At 35.2% G+C, this 15,463-nt stretch overlaps 1 protein-coding gene across 1 annotated transcript; it reads right to left on the bottom strand.

The window, feature by feature from the left end:
* Positions 1 to 11,803: 11,803 nt before the first annotated feature.
* Positions 11,804 to 13,590, bottom strand: LOC111992278 (stemmadenine O-acetyltransferase). Its single transcript, XM_024024149.2, has one exon. The coding sequence runs from the start codon at positions 13,341 to 13,343 to the stop codon at positions 12,045 to 12,047; it is 1,299 nt and encodes a 432-aa protein (XP_023879917.1). The 5' UTR covers positions 13,344 to 13,590; the 3' UTR covers positions 11,804 to 12,044.
* Positions 13,591 to 15,463: the final 1,873 nt, after the last annotated feature.

Consider the following 15,463-nt stretch of genomic DNA (forward strand, 5'->3'; position numbering starts at 1 on the left):
TCTACCCCCATATTCTGGCTTCTGGGAACCTGTGTGAACTCTACCGATCAAACTCCTATGTCAAATGCTTCGTCAACCTCAGGTATTTTTGCATTCTTTCCTCCTTTACTTTATACTCCCTTTTTATCTGCCCCATAACCAGCTTTGAATCACTCTAGAGGAGCAAGTTTTTGGCTCCTAGCACCTTTTCAACCCTTAGTCAGTATTCCTTCATACTCAACTTCATTGTTGGTGGTAGGGAATGTTAGCTGAACTCCGTATTTGAGTGTCTCTCCTTTTGGGGTGATGATAATGACCCCTACTCTGCCCCTTTTTCGGTTTGACTTACTGTTAGTCTAGATCGTCCATCTTTCTACTTCGTCTGGTGCCCCATCCTCATTTGGGATTGTGAATTTGATGATGAAGTCTGTTAGTGCCTGCGCCTTAATAACTAGTCCTAGGGTGGTACTCAATGTCGAACTGGCTAAGTTCGATTGCCTACTAAATCATCCTTCCTATAACCTCGGGCTTGTTCGTAGACTTCCTTATGGGTTGGTCCGTCATCACCAAGATAGGGTTCGCCTGGAAGGAGGGGCGCAACTTGCGTGAAGCTATAATCAAGACGAATGCAATCGTCTGATCAGTGGGTATTTGGCTTCTGCCCCTTGAAAGGCTTGACGGAAGTAGCAAACTGGGAGCTGTGTTTTATCCTCTTCTTGAATCAAGGCTGCGCTCACATCTTAGCTGACACTATTAAGTATAAATACAAGTTTTCTCCCTCCTTGGACTGGCTTAGGAGGGGTGGATTGCTAAAGTAGTCTTTGAGCTCCTAGAAAATTTTCTCATACTCGTTTGTCCAAGCGAAGACCTATTCAACATCTTACAGAAGGGTAGGCATTTGTCTATTACTTTAGAGACAAACCTGTTGAGTGCTACTATCCTTCCTATGAGTTTCTAGACTTCCTTCATGATCTTGGGCGACGTCATCTCTAGTATGGCTTGCACCTTCTCTGGGTTTGCTTCTATCCCTCTCTAAGACACCATGAACCTTAAGAACTTCCCTGACGCTACCCAAAGGCGCACTTGCTAGGGTTCAACTTCATTTGGCACTGCTTGAAAGTGGTGAACGTCTCTTAAAGGTCTTCTAGGTAAGCAACTCTTCTTTGCTCCCAACAAGCATGTCATCCATGTACACTTCCATGTTCCTTCCAATTTGTTTGCTGAACATTTTATTTACTAACCTCTGGTAGGTTGCTCTTGTGTTTTTTAGTTCGAAGGGCATCACCTTGTAGCAGTAGAGCCCTTAGCTTGTGATAAAAGCAATTTTCTCCTGGTCCTCTTCTGCCATTTTTATCTAATTGTACCTCGAGAATGTGTCCATGAACGTTAGGAGCTTATGTCCGGCTATGAAATCCACCAGCTGATCTATCCTTGGTAGGGGAAAGCTGTCCTTTGGGCAGGCATTGTTTAGGTCCATGAAGTTTACGCACATCCTCATTTCCCATTTGCTTTCTTTACTAGGATGACATTGGCGAGGTAGTCTGGATAATAGACCTCCCGGATGAAGTCCGTTGCTAGCAGTTTGTTAACCTCATTAGTGATTGCCTAGTTTCGTTCTGGAGCAAAGACTCATCGTCCCTGCTGGACGGGTTTTTTCTCAGGATCTACATTTAGCTTTGTTAGATGATTTTTGTGGAGATGCCTAGCATATCCTTGTGGCTCCATGCGAAGACGTCTAGGTTCTCCTTGAGGAATTGGACTAGTTTCCTCCTCATCTCTGTACTTAGGGTCGTCCCTACCCTTTAGGCTTCGTTGGCTCTCCGTCTACCAACTCCACATTTCCAGGGCTTCCACCTTCTCTTCTTTTTTCTCATCAATCATCTACGTATGTTTTCCTTTGTAGCTAATACTACTTAGTAGTACTCCTTAGCCAGCACTTGATCTCCTTTTACCTCCCTACACCATTTTCTGTTGAGAATTTTGCATTCAGGCAATAGGTGGACATGGCTCCTTCCAACGATTGAGTGTAGGCTTCCCAATGATCACATTGTATGAAGAGAGCACTCCAGTCCAGTTGCCTCTTCGAAGTGGCTTGTCAACCACACTTTCCCTCTCTCAAAACTATACTCCTCACCAAATGCCCTTCCTTGGATTGGGGTAACATAGCAATGAGTAGTTCGCCCTAGGACTCTACCCCTTCGAGAGCAAGATGCCGACCAAGATGGAGCTGGAAGCCAACCTACTTTCTTGGGACTTGCCATGCCCCAACATCTAAATAAAAGGAGGTGTCGAAAAGGAACCAGCCCAGCCTCTTCAAGAAAGCTTTGCTTGGTAGGCGCTGCCTATTCACTCAGACAATGCTCTAAACGCTAAAGTGTGCAATTTCGCCCCTTTCTCCCATACTGAGTCACAAGCAGCGCCTTAAAAAGCACGGACGAGCTGCATGTAGGGAAACTTACACATGTGGTTCAACCAGGGACCCCGGTATACTATACTAATATGTGGAGGTCCCTGTAATTTGAGTAAGATTGTCATGGCGCAAAAGTAGATATAGTCTGGTATTCCCTTGTTCCTTGTATTGGTTATGTTCTTCATTTCTTGTCTAGTAGTCTACCACCAAGAAGTCCAACTGACAAGTCAATTGTCGCGAGTAAGACCCCACCGTGACGGTCAGTGTCACTATGCCTTTGGAATACACTCTGTCTCCACTGAAGCTAACGAGTGGGAACTCAAAGGGACGCAATCTCTCAGGGTCCACCTTCAATTGTTGAAAAGTAGAAAGGTAGATGTTGTCTGCGGAGTTGTCGTTGTCCACAAGGATTCTCCTAGTATTGAACCCTTCTATTATAAGCATTATAACCAAGGGGTCATTGTGCGCTTCTTCACTCTTCTGGCATCTTCTTCCAGAAACATGATGTCCCTGTCTGTCCGTCTTTGCTTCAGGGGTGGTATCCTATGGATGTTGTTCACCTCCTCTATTGTGACTTCTTGAGGGATCTACACGATCCTCTTGTGGACGGTCCTCTTGTGATCATCTTTCTCTCTCCTAGTGCACTCTACAAATGATGGGATGTGTGGTCTTCAACCCTCGGGGTAGCTTTGCACTTGTCCTTGTTATTGTCCCTGGATCTACTAGAGTCTCCCTTTTTTACAAATTTTTGCAACTTCCCTTTTCGTGTGAGTTCCTCTATCGGCTCCTTCGGGTCTTCACAATCTTCTATGTAGTGGTCGTGATCCTTTTGGAAACGGTTGTATTTCTTCTTGTCACGTACATTAGGTGATGAGTGTAATGGCTTTGGCCATTTGAGGTAGTGCTCATCTTCAATTTGTGCCAAAATTTTATCAACAAGTATAACTAAAGGAGTGAATTTAACCGTCTGAGGAGTTTTATCGTCTTTTGTGTTTGTTCCCATCAGTATTTTGACGATCTATCCACTCCCTCTTTCATTCTCTCTAGTTGTCTTCCTTTCTTTCCCTCTCATTTGGCTTTTCTACCCCTTCAATTGCTGCTAGGGCATCCTCGACATTCATGTACTTCGGCGCTTTCAAAAGCATTTTCGCCATCATTAGAGGGGGATTCTTTATGAGTGAGACCACGAACTCCCTGGATTTCAATCTAGCTTTAAAGGTCGTCAGCTATACTTTGTCATCTGCTTCGTCCACTTCTAAAGTTTCTCGGGTGAAATGCTTTATGTATGACCTCAGGGTCTTCTTTTCTCCTTGTCTAATAGTAAGCAGGTGATCTATTGGCCTTTTCGGGCGTTGTCTTCTGATAAAGTGGTGGAAGAAGGAGTTACTCAATTGCTCAAAGTTGTCGATGGACGACGTTGGTAACTTCGTAAACCACTCCCTCACAACTCCTTTGAGAGTTGTAAGGAACGACATAGTATCTTGTCAAGGGGCTGCTGAAAACCTAGAGTTGTCTTGAAATTTTTGAGGTTATCTAGAGGGTCTTTCAGCCTATCAAATGGCTCGAGTTGAGGTAGACGAAACTTTGATGACATTGGGCATTCTAGGACCGCCGTCATGAAAGGTGAATCTGTCCTCCTAACCATCCTATCCAGGCACTGGTCTGTCATTTCCTTGATTGCACTCCTTAGTTCATCCATCTGCTTTCTCATTTCTCGGAGAAGGTCTGAGCTCACTCTTTTTGGAGTAGCTGCTCGTTGGAGGTCATTCCTTCTTTGGTTGTCTTCATCGTCGTCCTGATTAGTCCCAGAAAGGTTGTCTTCTTGTTGTAGCTGCAACCTCATCTCCTGGTTCTGTCTAGTAAGCTCCGCTACGCTCTTAAAACTAAGTGCGAAAATGCTGTTCCCCATAGACGGAGCCAAACTGATGATGTCTAGTAGGTTCATCGAGGTGAGTTAGCAATTTTGTCCCTGATGCCTGCAATTGTCACAAAGAGCCCTCCTTAGATGGCCACCAGTGTGGTGCCTGCCATAAAGTCTTCGATAATAAAGTTAACATATAGAAGTTTTTAGAAAAAATATCAGAGTTACAGCGTATTTTTATATTAGAATGTATACCTCGTTTGGTCTTGAGGGGTGTTTATATATAGCTTCATTACTTCTAGCCATTGTGGCCTTTATTGTGGCTTTAGTTCCTTTTTATAATGCCTTTGGGCTCAGTAATGTAGGTTTTGATGAGCTTCCAACGTTCTAATACTCTGTCTTCCAATGTTTTGATGGGCTCATTGTGGCCTCTACGCTTCCAACATTTTGATGAGCTTCCATGCCTTTGGACTCAGAAATAGCTGATGTGGCTAATGGACTGATTAAAATATTATTAAAAATCCAGTGTGGCACTCATCACTCATGCCACGTCATAATTTTATATATTAAAAAAAGTCTTGTCAGAAAAACAATTAAAATAAAATTATAAACTTGATTTTAAAAAATAAAATTAAATAATTAAAATTAAATTTTCTTTTCTTTTCATTAATATTTCGAAAATGTTCATGTTCTTATTCCCAAAACGTGACTGTTCATGTTCTTCATTTTCTTAGCAAATTAATCCTTGTTTTATTTTCTTTTCTCTGTTTTTCTTGTATTTTCTTTAGAATTAAAATTCTTTTCTCTGTTCTTTTCTCTGTATTTCTTGTATTTTCTTGTTCTTTATGTTTGCACATTAAAATTCAAAATTCAGTTCAAACAATAATCAACCAATATCAATAGATCTATATATCTAAAATTGAACCTAGAAACCAAACCTAGAAATTGAACAAAGAAATTTGAACCCAGAAATCTGAACCCAACATACACCAATCAAAATCAATAGACCTGCATCCTCTTTGTTCACAAATCCAGAAAATCAAACACTCAAAAAGGCAAAAATAACCTACAAACAACTATCCACATTCCACATTAACAACAAACCCAGAATCTTAAAAGAAACTAGCTAACCACAACTATCCTCACCAACACCAAAATCAGAAATTTCAAGCACAAACCCAGAAAATCAAACACAAGAACACAAGAAAATCAAACCCAGAACACACCAGTACAAACCCAGAAAATCAAACACAACTCCCACCTAAATTTGAACCAAATACCCACAAAACCATTAACCCAGCACACCTCAAACTCTTTCTATCAGAAAATCCCTTTGATCGAACCTTAAGCCGTGGCATCTCTTCCGATTTCAACCCATCCCCTCCTCTTCTCTTCCCTCCTCCTACTTCCACTCATCTTATTCACCATCACAAACAACCCCAACCCTATTTTCTTCACCAATCTCTGTCTTAACAACAATTGTTCTTACAACAAATACAACAACAACAATAACAACAACAAATACAACATTAGCATCATCATCATCATCAAAAGCAAAATGACCCTCTTGCCCCTCCGTCTCCATCTCCATCTTCTTCCTCGTCTTCCACGCTGTACAAGCAAGCGAACCTTGTGACCCACTTGTCCTCTCTCTCCAAATCTCCCACCATTTACCAATTCCACTCGAACCCACCTTCGCAATTCGTCAACTCGCAAAACCCATCTTTTTTTTCCTCTCTCTCTCTCGTTGTAAAAACGATTTCATCATTTAATGGAAGGGTCAGATAGAAGGGTTGGGTACTTTCATCGGATCTGACGAGGATACCTACCGCGGGTCGTGGAGCTCCGATCGGAAGCATGGAAGGCCTGATAGTAGTTGCTATGTTGGCAGTTGGAACAAGGACCTCAAGATTCAGCAAATAAGTAGATAAAATTTTCTAGGAAACGAAGAACATGATTGCTCATGTTCTAGTGAAGCACAAATCTTCCAAAAATATAATTAAAAAAAAGATTTTTTTTTTTTTAAAATACTCATAAGTTTATTTTAATTATTTTAATTTATTTTTTCTGATGTGTTTTCTGACGTGGCATGGGTGATGAGTGCCACACTGGATTTTTAATAATATTTTAATTAGTCCATTAGCCACGTTAGCTATTTCCGTCTGTTGGCTGACGGAAAGTACCAAAATAACAAGCGTTAATTGGTTTAGGGACTAAAAGTGGTAAAATAGAAATGTAGGGACCAAAATAAAAATGACCCCAAAATGTAGGGGCCAAAAGTGCATTTACGCCTAATTTTAAATTATAAAAATTTGCAATTTAAACAATTTATTTATGACATAGTTATTGATCTTTAATTGTTTTTTAAATTTTGCAAGCATGAAGGATATAAGAAGAACATGCAATTTAATGGCAGATTAAAATTCACCTCTAACAAAAAGATATTAAGGTTGTAGTTAATTTTGTAACTAAACTTTACCCTTTTAATAAAATGTACCTACAAAGTTAAACTCTACAGTTACTACATAAAAATAAAGCAACAGTTTGTTAATCTTTCAAAAGATCTTCAAACTTCATCATGTAATTGTATCTCCAAATTCTTGAATTTCTCCACTTATCATTATTATAATTATTATTATTATTAATCTTCAATACCATAGTAATCTCTTTAAAAATATTACAATATGAAATTTGTCAAAGAAATTTGCAAAATAGAGAAAGAATAAGAAGAAACTAGTTAGGCATGGTAGTTAGAGGAAGGATTTAAAAAAAAAAAAAAATTATAGTTCAATAGTTACAATAGGGAATAGAGGTTTTGAAATCTAGATGTCTTTAAAATATTAAGAGGCGCCAACTAATTGAAATACAAGACTTGTAGCATAGGAAGCTATATTTAACGGTGATTTCCTTATTACGATGCAAAATTGCAAATGCTATCATATCATGTAAATCTTGAAAAAATAACATATATGACAGAGTAACAAGAGACACAAGAAAAATCATAAAATTCTCTTGTTATATCTCTAGGGTTTTTTTTTATAAACTAATACACTTTCAGACATGTGTTTGACGTTTGTTTTAAATTATACACTATATGATAAAAGTTGAATCTTCAAAATTTTGGTCATGATAAATGAACACATTCATTTATTTTAGATCATTTTTCATTGCAATGGGTGAAGTGGATCCGAACCTTTGATGTCATGGAAATATGATGAGATAACAACTAGTTTTTTTTTTTTTTTTTTTTTTTTTTAAGATACTAACTAGTTGAAGTACATGATTTTTGGCAAATGAGTCACTTGATTATGATTTAAGTTGTATCTTACACGCTATAATTGGGATATAATTGAGCCGAATAGATGCCTTATTTTTTTTTCTTTCCTTCTTTTTTTTTATATATAATATCTTACGCCATGTGGCGTATAGGAGTGTATCAAAATTACATCTATAGTATAAGCTAAGTGAAACTTTATAGTCAAGGTTTCGAAAAATTTAAAAATATTACTCGGATTAAAATTCTATTATCGAAAGTATCCAGAAAATAATAAGTGTCATTATTTACTTCATATTATTTTAACAATTTAATATAAATTTTTGTTATGAAAAAAATTAGACTTAAACAATGTGCTTTTGCTCCATAACTTAAAGTATTTTATCCTATATTCTTAATTATTATTAAAATATTTAATTTAATTTATACGGATTTTTTTTTTTTTAAAGTGTGTATCACACAAGCATAATAGAACCACTTGAATCTTGTCTATAAAAGCAGCTTATTCCTAGTTTAAGTTACCAGATTGCTAAGGAAGTTTTTTCAAGACATTAATATGTGTTTCTTAATCTTCATGCGCTTGCTCTTCTTCTTGTCAACGTTTCATTTTCCAAATAGTTGCTCCTCTTTTTCAACTCAGCCTGTATGCAATGATTCTGAGCGTTCAGCCTTCTTGCAATTCAAGCAAATCTTTGTCACTAAAATGAGTGTTCATCGTGGAACTCTGGGAAAACAAATGATTTCTGTTCATGGGACATCTCTCTTAGAAATACCAGAACATATTATTTGAGTTATAAGACTCTTTGGATCAAAAAAAAAAAAAAAAAAAAAAAAAAAGGAGTTATAAGACTCTTACATATAACGTTGATTACTAAAGTTTAGTCATTAGTGATTTCTCTTTTACTTCTTAGCATTTATAGACTAGAATTTCAACTTATGACATTTATTCTATGATGATTGCTCTAATATTCATCAGGCTAAGACCCCAATCATCAGGTAAGAGATTTTATAGTTAAGTTAACTAAAACCTACTTCTCAACTGTAATGTTGGCTGCTAAAGTTTAGCTATTAGTGATTTTAGTCTATGATGTTTTAATGTGATTGTTTTTAATCCCATAAATGATGTGGTTAAACTAAAAACTAACACAACATCATTCCATAAGAACTAAAAACATTAATTTAAAGTTTATAGAGAACTAAATTTGATCACTTAAAGTTTTTTAACTAAAAGAGATCACTATGACTAAAATAATTTAGGACTAATTGTATATATTAGATTTTTTAATATATAAATACAATGCAATTTGAAAATGACGATCATGATGATTATTGTTTATAAAGCACTAATGAATTTGTTTTCTAAATAAGTTATAACTCATTATTTTAAGACTTTTTGCCCTTAAAGTTTGGGGTTGTTTTCATTTTGATTCTTTACATTTCAAAATTTTATTCTGGTCTTTTATATTTGATTTAGTTTTCATATTACCCCTGCTATTCATTTTAATAAGTAATCTAGTCGTTAAATGCCCCTCATATTTAACTATTCATGAAATACTTGCTTTAAAATATTGTGGAATGCAAAATTTTCAATTTTGTAGGCAGAAAAAAGTATTATAATTTTTTAGATTACTAATGGAAATGCACAACATGAGTGAAATTGAAAATTTTAAAGAGTGAAAATGTAAATAACCCCAATATTGTGAGTAAGAAATGTAGTTAGTCTAATTCTAACTTATCCAAAGCTAGGCGCCTTTCTTGACTAGGCTTTCAACAGTTCAACCTAATCTTGTTTGCTTAACTATACAAGGAGAGTAATTGATAACTATTGCTTTGGAAAGATAGGAAAAGAGTAACTTGAATGAAGCCGAAACACCAGTCTATTCTGCCCATCTTTTATGCTTTGCTTTTACAAAAAGAGAAATTAATGCTTTGGAAAGAAAGGATGATGACTTGAGCTAGATCAATTCCACATGAGAGATGATTATGAGCAACACAAGTGCGAGATAAGAATGGGTCGCATCCCATGCCTAACAATTGACTATATATATTATTAGATTTTTATATGTACACTTGTCCAAAAAATATACTTAAATAGACTTGAGAATAGAATGTGTAAGTTTGTAACAAAATTCATAAATTCAAAATTTGTATTTGTAGTTTATTTGCATTACCTGGACTGTAACAAAGGTCGAGGTGCAAGTAATTGCAACCTGAATGTAACGATTCCCAGTGATTAAGTAAAAGACTCCCAATTTTTAGGACACTCTACGACCCACGCAGATATACAAAATTATCTTATAAATAAACATCTGAGTGTACAAAGTTTCTTTCAAGGTTGATCAGCGATATCATATTCGCATTTGAATATTTGATTGGACGAAAAGCCATGATAGAGCTGTGTTCCAGCAAACCATTATTGGAGACTTCTCAAGGAATTCACCTTGTCATTCCGAAATCTGACCCCAATTTACCCAGATGAACATCTAGCCCTTATATGTTTAAAAGTTAAAAGTCCAAGCTTGACTAATATTGCTCACTCAAATTGATGTATGGATGAAATGTATTAATACTTAAACATCACCTGCTGAATTTTATATGCAATGTTTTGCTGAATAAAAACCATAACATATAATAAGTTTATAACCAATAATACTTAGTTAAAAAATGATAGGTCAATAATGTATTAACCCCTTGTGATGAATTAATCAAATAATTTAGTTGGGTTGATTAATTAATCCAATTATCATGCAATATGCGTAGCAGCACAAACAAATTATCAACTAATGTAAAATACAGTGGAAAATAAAGTTGACACAGTAATTTGTTTATGAATGGGGAAAACTTCTAAGGCAAAAACCCCACCGAGTGATTTTAAGGTCACCACTCCCAAGAATCCATTATTATCAAAACAAGCAATTACAAGTAAAGGAATCACAGTACCTTATACTAATCTACAGTTAAACCCTTACCCCAATACTCAATTGGACTTGTTCTGTAGTGACAATCTCTCATTTTCAATGCACGACTCCCAGTTCATGACTAACCAATTGATGGATGGATCCAAGTACGTGACTAAGCACCAACCTAAGAAGGATATTGGCTGCAAAGTTTTTCAGTTTATCCACACAATGAAGATCAATAAACTCCTTAGTTACAAAACTCTACGGCGTACACATGTAGCAGCTTCTTGAAGAGAAAGATGAACTAGGACATATGTATCCAGTCACAATATGCTTGTGAAAAATATTTGCATAAAGTTTCACTCACTTGTATCTTCTGTAACGGCTCTTAAAATAATCATTATATATGTTTAGGATTGGCAGAAAAGAAAGTTTAAGCATTTATACATGGATTGGAGTGAAATTGAACTGAAAATCTAATTTTCGTAAATCTCGATAGATAGCTTATCTATCGAGCAGCTGTTGAGCATCAGGCTAAACAAGTCTTTTAAACCTTGATAAATACTATCTGTCAAGTTAACTGTCGAGCTTTAAAATTCAGCACTTCTTCATTTGATTCTTGGACAGATTTGCATGGTTTAACACTTAAACTTGAAATATTGTTCCTTGAAGTATTAAACACATCCTAGATCTACCCAATTACAAGTAAAGTGCATTTTGTCATAGGATTAGCCAATTCTAAATGACATATGTTCCTAACATGATTTACATATGTCCTAACAAAAATAATATATATATATATATATATGGTTGAGTTCAAGTTATACCTAGTGTAACTCTAAACAATATTACATCACTTAATATTTTTTAATTGAATGTGAATTTTGACAAATCCACTGTTAGATTTTCAAAATATGAATTTTATATCAAGTTATTAGGTAATATAACTCTAAGCAATATTACACTATTTAATATTTTTTAATTGTATGCGAATTTTGACTAATCCACTGTTAGATTAAATTATCTTCATACATTTTCTATGCTTACAAAATTTAAAGATAATCAAAAATTAATAGTCATGTCATGAATCAACTGTTTAAATTCAAGTTTTTGTATTTTAAAATAATGCATAAAAAATGAGTTTATGAATTAAATGGTAAATAACATCCAACTGACATGAAAATTGGCATGATTGTTAATTAAATTCCTAATTAAATGAAATATTAAAATAGTTGGTATTGTTGACTTTCCATTTGTTTCAGAAGAAGTTAAATTATTCATATTTTTACAAATATTAAAATGAGTAAAACGACACTCAAACAAACAAAACTTGGGTTTGTAAATTTATTATCATACCAACAGAAAGAAAAAACTCACCAAAAAAAAAAAAAACAACCAAGCAGTTTCACAAATTTATTACAAAAAGCATAACAGGATGATATAATTGGAATACATTTAACAAAACATGGAAGCTTTTGACTTCCTTTATTTTAGTTCACGGCAGAAGCTAAAGAAGAAACTGCTAAACAATTTTGCAGCATGGCCATTCAGTTCATGGCAGAAGCTTTTGACTTCCTTTATTTTAGTTCTATGCATGCATCATGCTTATTCACTAACATGTTAATCATTCAAGGTTGTGATGGAAGCATATGCAAGAAGCTCTGTGTCACTTTCAAATTTAGCCATGTCTTCCTCTTTCAAGTGAACCCATACTTCTATTCCATCCCCACTTTTGGTGTCTATAAATATAACTACGTTCTTGAAAGGCATGCTTACCAGGCCAATCCACATGGGATTTCCCCAACCAAAGTCCACTTCATACATAGGCAACCTGCACCAACTACTGAAACTGAATGGAACTACATCTTCTTTCAGGACTTTTCCACTAGCCTCTTCAAGAAAATTCAAGTGTTGAGCGTGGTCCTGTAATTTTTTCACATACTCATTGTCAATTTTTCTTATCGCGGCTCTCACTTTGCCCACAAGGCCATTTCTCTCTTCACTAGACAGAAGGACTGTTGCAAGTCGGAAGATATTTCCAAAAGAATTTCTAGACAATGGCGGATCCATCCTTGTCCGTAAATTCACTGCAAAAACCACCATGTTGGGCTTTTTAGGCCCAAAGTTTGCTTGCGTAGCAGCAACATATCGGCTCCATAAAAAGACTGACAATGCCTCAACACGACTGGGGTGTATTGGACTTTCTAAGCCTGAGCTTTCCCCGTATTTTTCTCTAAGAGCCACTATTGAAGCAGAACTAAACACAAACCTCTTTAATACAAGCCTCTCTTTTATCATACTATTTTCTGGTTGAAACCCAGATAAAGTATTTGTAGGGGGAAAGAGAGTTGATGCTTGAAATTCGGGATATATATCACTATCACCTCGAGCTGTGGCTGCCCAAGATTTCATAAACATGATAAAGGATGTGCCATCAGCAATCTTGTGGGAAATGCATGCAGCAATGGCAATACCTCCACAAGTGAAGTAGTTGGCTTGAACAGCGCAGGCAAAATAGTGCGGGCCATCAATATCGCACGGAAGAAATTTCTTGAATTCTGCTGGATTTTGATTTGTAACAATATCTGAAAGCTCACACTTGACTTGGGCTTCGCGATAAAACACGCCTTCATCGTTGCAGTCTACGGTTAGATTGTCTTTAATGCGGCCAGCTAAAGGGTAGTAACGTGTTAAGACTTTGGACAATGATTGCTTGAGCACACTAGAGAACGATTTGCCAGGGTCGGTGCTGATTTTAGAGTAAGCATCATTCTCTGTGTAGAAGAAGAGAAATGGAATATACATGCGGGGGAATATTTGGTCGAGAAAGGAAAGCCCATAATAGCGAAGATGAGCGGGAGTTGGCGAAGATGGTTTGATGTTCTCATAGGAAATTACTTCCACTTCAACATCCTTCATTTTATCTTGCCAAAGTAAGTTCCAACTACTTTGAACAAGTGCTTCTATGAATGGTTCTTATGGAAATGGTGGCATATATCTACATATATATATATATATATTAAGCTTCTGCAAATGTGCTCGCCCATGGTTTTATAAGACGTGGATATGCAAGGTAAAAACCTCTTCATTTCAAGTTGGTTTGCAATTATCCGATTAGACTAAAAGCCATATTCCAGCTAATCATTGTAAGTAAATTCTTAAGGAATTTAAAGGAATTTTTTATGTACGTACCCAATGGGTTGTAGGGAGAGTATGTTAACATTTTACAGTGAGTTTTAAGCATTTAGAATTGAGATATTGGGATAATGTACCATGTTAAGAACTTTTTCCTTTGCCGACATTAAAGAGTTAAAGTTATTTTACAATGAGAAGTTTTAACTTTTAATATTATTGATTCTCAAAAAATTAAGTTTGAAATTATTATATCTGAGTTTTGAATATTAATAATAACTCACCTGTGCTCAACGAGTCTTTATTATTTTTTATTTAATGTCAAAATTTTCTATTTATTTCATTTCGAGGTTTATGTGTTTGTCCTACTATGTATGTTTATTCATTTGCAATCACCAGTGACCTAAGACAAATGTATTATTATTAAAAGGTTTTTTTTTTTTTGTTTTTTGAGAAATATTATTAAAAGGTTGAACTTTACGTATTTATAAATTGTCATGTATGATCAATAATGATCTTGGTAATATCAAATAATGAATAATGAGAATCATTACTAAAAGGATTAGATATCGACAATCGTTATATGTCGAATTGCTATTTAGTAAATAATAACATCATTTCATCAATATTCAATAATTTTTTTTGATAATTCATAAGTCACTCTCATGAATTTGATGTAACTGGTGACAACAAACCAATTGTTAAAAGTCAATGGGAACACTATGCCCTGAAGTAGATTCTTTCAACTACAAGACAGCTTTATTGGCCCATCAATTATATGCCATGATTTAGCAAGAGCGGTTTATACACTTCAATTATTTCAGAACTTCCGCAGAAAAATTTATGTGCATTGCCTGTTCATCCCAATCCAGCAAACCCCAAGAGTTCAGTTTAGGGCTTAGTTTTCTAGTTGAGTTAACCTTGTGCTGTACATAATACCTTTGCTAGACTACTTGGGGATGGCAATAAAGTAATGAACTATAAACGAACATGATCTAATCGTAAGTTCGCAATATATCAATAAGTCAACTCAATTAATAAATCAGAACAAAATCCATGCCGCCAGAATAAAGAAACAGCAATTAAGTTTTGTGGTTCCAGTAATTAAGTTTTGAGAATTGGAAAAATTGTCAAAACTTTTTCAGTGTTTAATAATTTTTTTTTAAAATTAGTTTATAATTGTGTGCTCTTAGGCACACATTAGTAAAATCCAGGATTTATTGATTCATCAAGGATCTCAGATAGAATTGACAAACACATTATTATATTTGTTATGCAGGTCCATTCCCCGGCCCCTTCCCTAAAATAAATTGCTAAATATAATAATAAAAAACATGTGAAAATTAGCACAATTAAATATCTTCAGGTCCATCCCCCGGCCCCGGCCCGTTCTCGTAATTAATTCTTGCAGTTGTTGAGCTATCCCCTCATCTGCCTAAAGTGTCTCCAATCTGGCATTTAGGTCTGAAATTTCATTTTCATGGGCATTGTAATCAATTTCTTCTTCTCAAAAAAAAAAAAAAAAAAATTTAATAATCAATTTCTAATTTGTATTAAAAAATAAATAAATCAAGGAAAAAAAAAAAAAGACAATCAGTAGGTAATGGCATAATATAACTTTAAAAAGTGCAAACAGATCATAGCAGAGAACAACTATATGTTATATTAATTACTCTATAGAGACTCCCCATGTGTTAATTATCTCCCTAACAAATAAAAAAATTCATTGAGAAAAAAAAAATATGAACATATTTAATTTAAGCCTTATCAATATCTACAAACATTATTACAAGACATTGTGATATGAAGATGTATATGCATGTTTCTAAATACCCCTAATATAGTAATAATTCAGAATAAGCTTATTTCAACATCAAACATAACAATGCACACCTAAAACCAAAAAC

The sequence above is a fragment of the Quercus suber genome, unplaced genomic scaffold (assembly GCF_002906115.3).
Source record: "Quercus suber isolate HL8 unplaced genomic scaffold, Cork oak 2.0 scaffold_665, whole genome shotgun sequence".
Taxonomy (NCBI): domain Eukaryota; kingdom Viridiplantae; phylum Streptophyta; class Magnoliopsida; order Fagales; family Fagaceae; genus Quercus; species Quercus suber.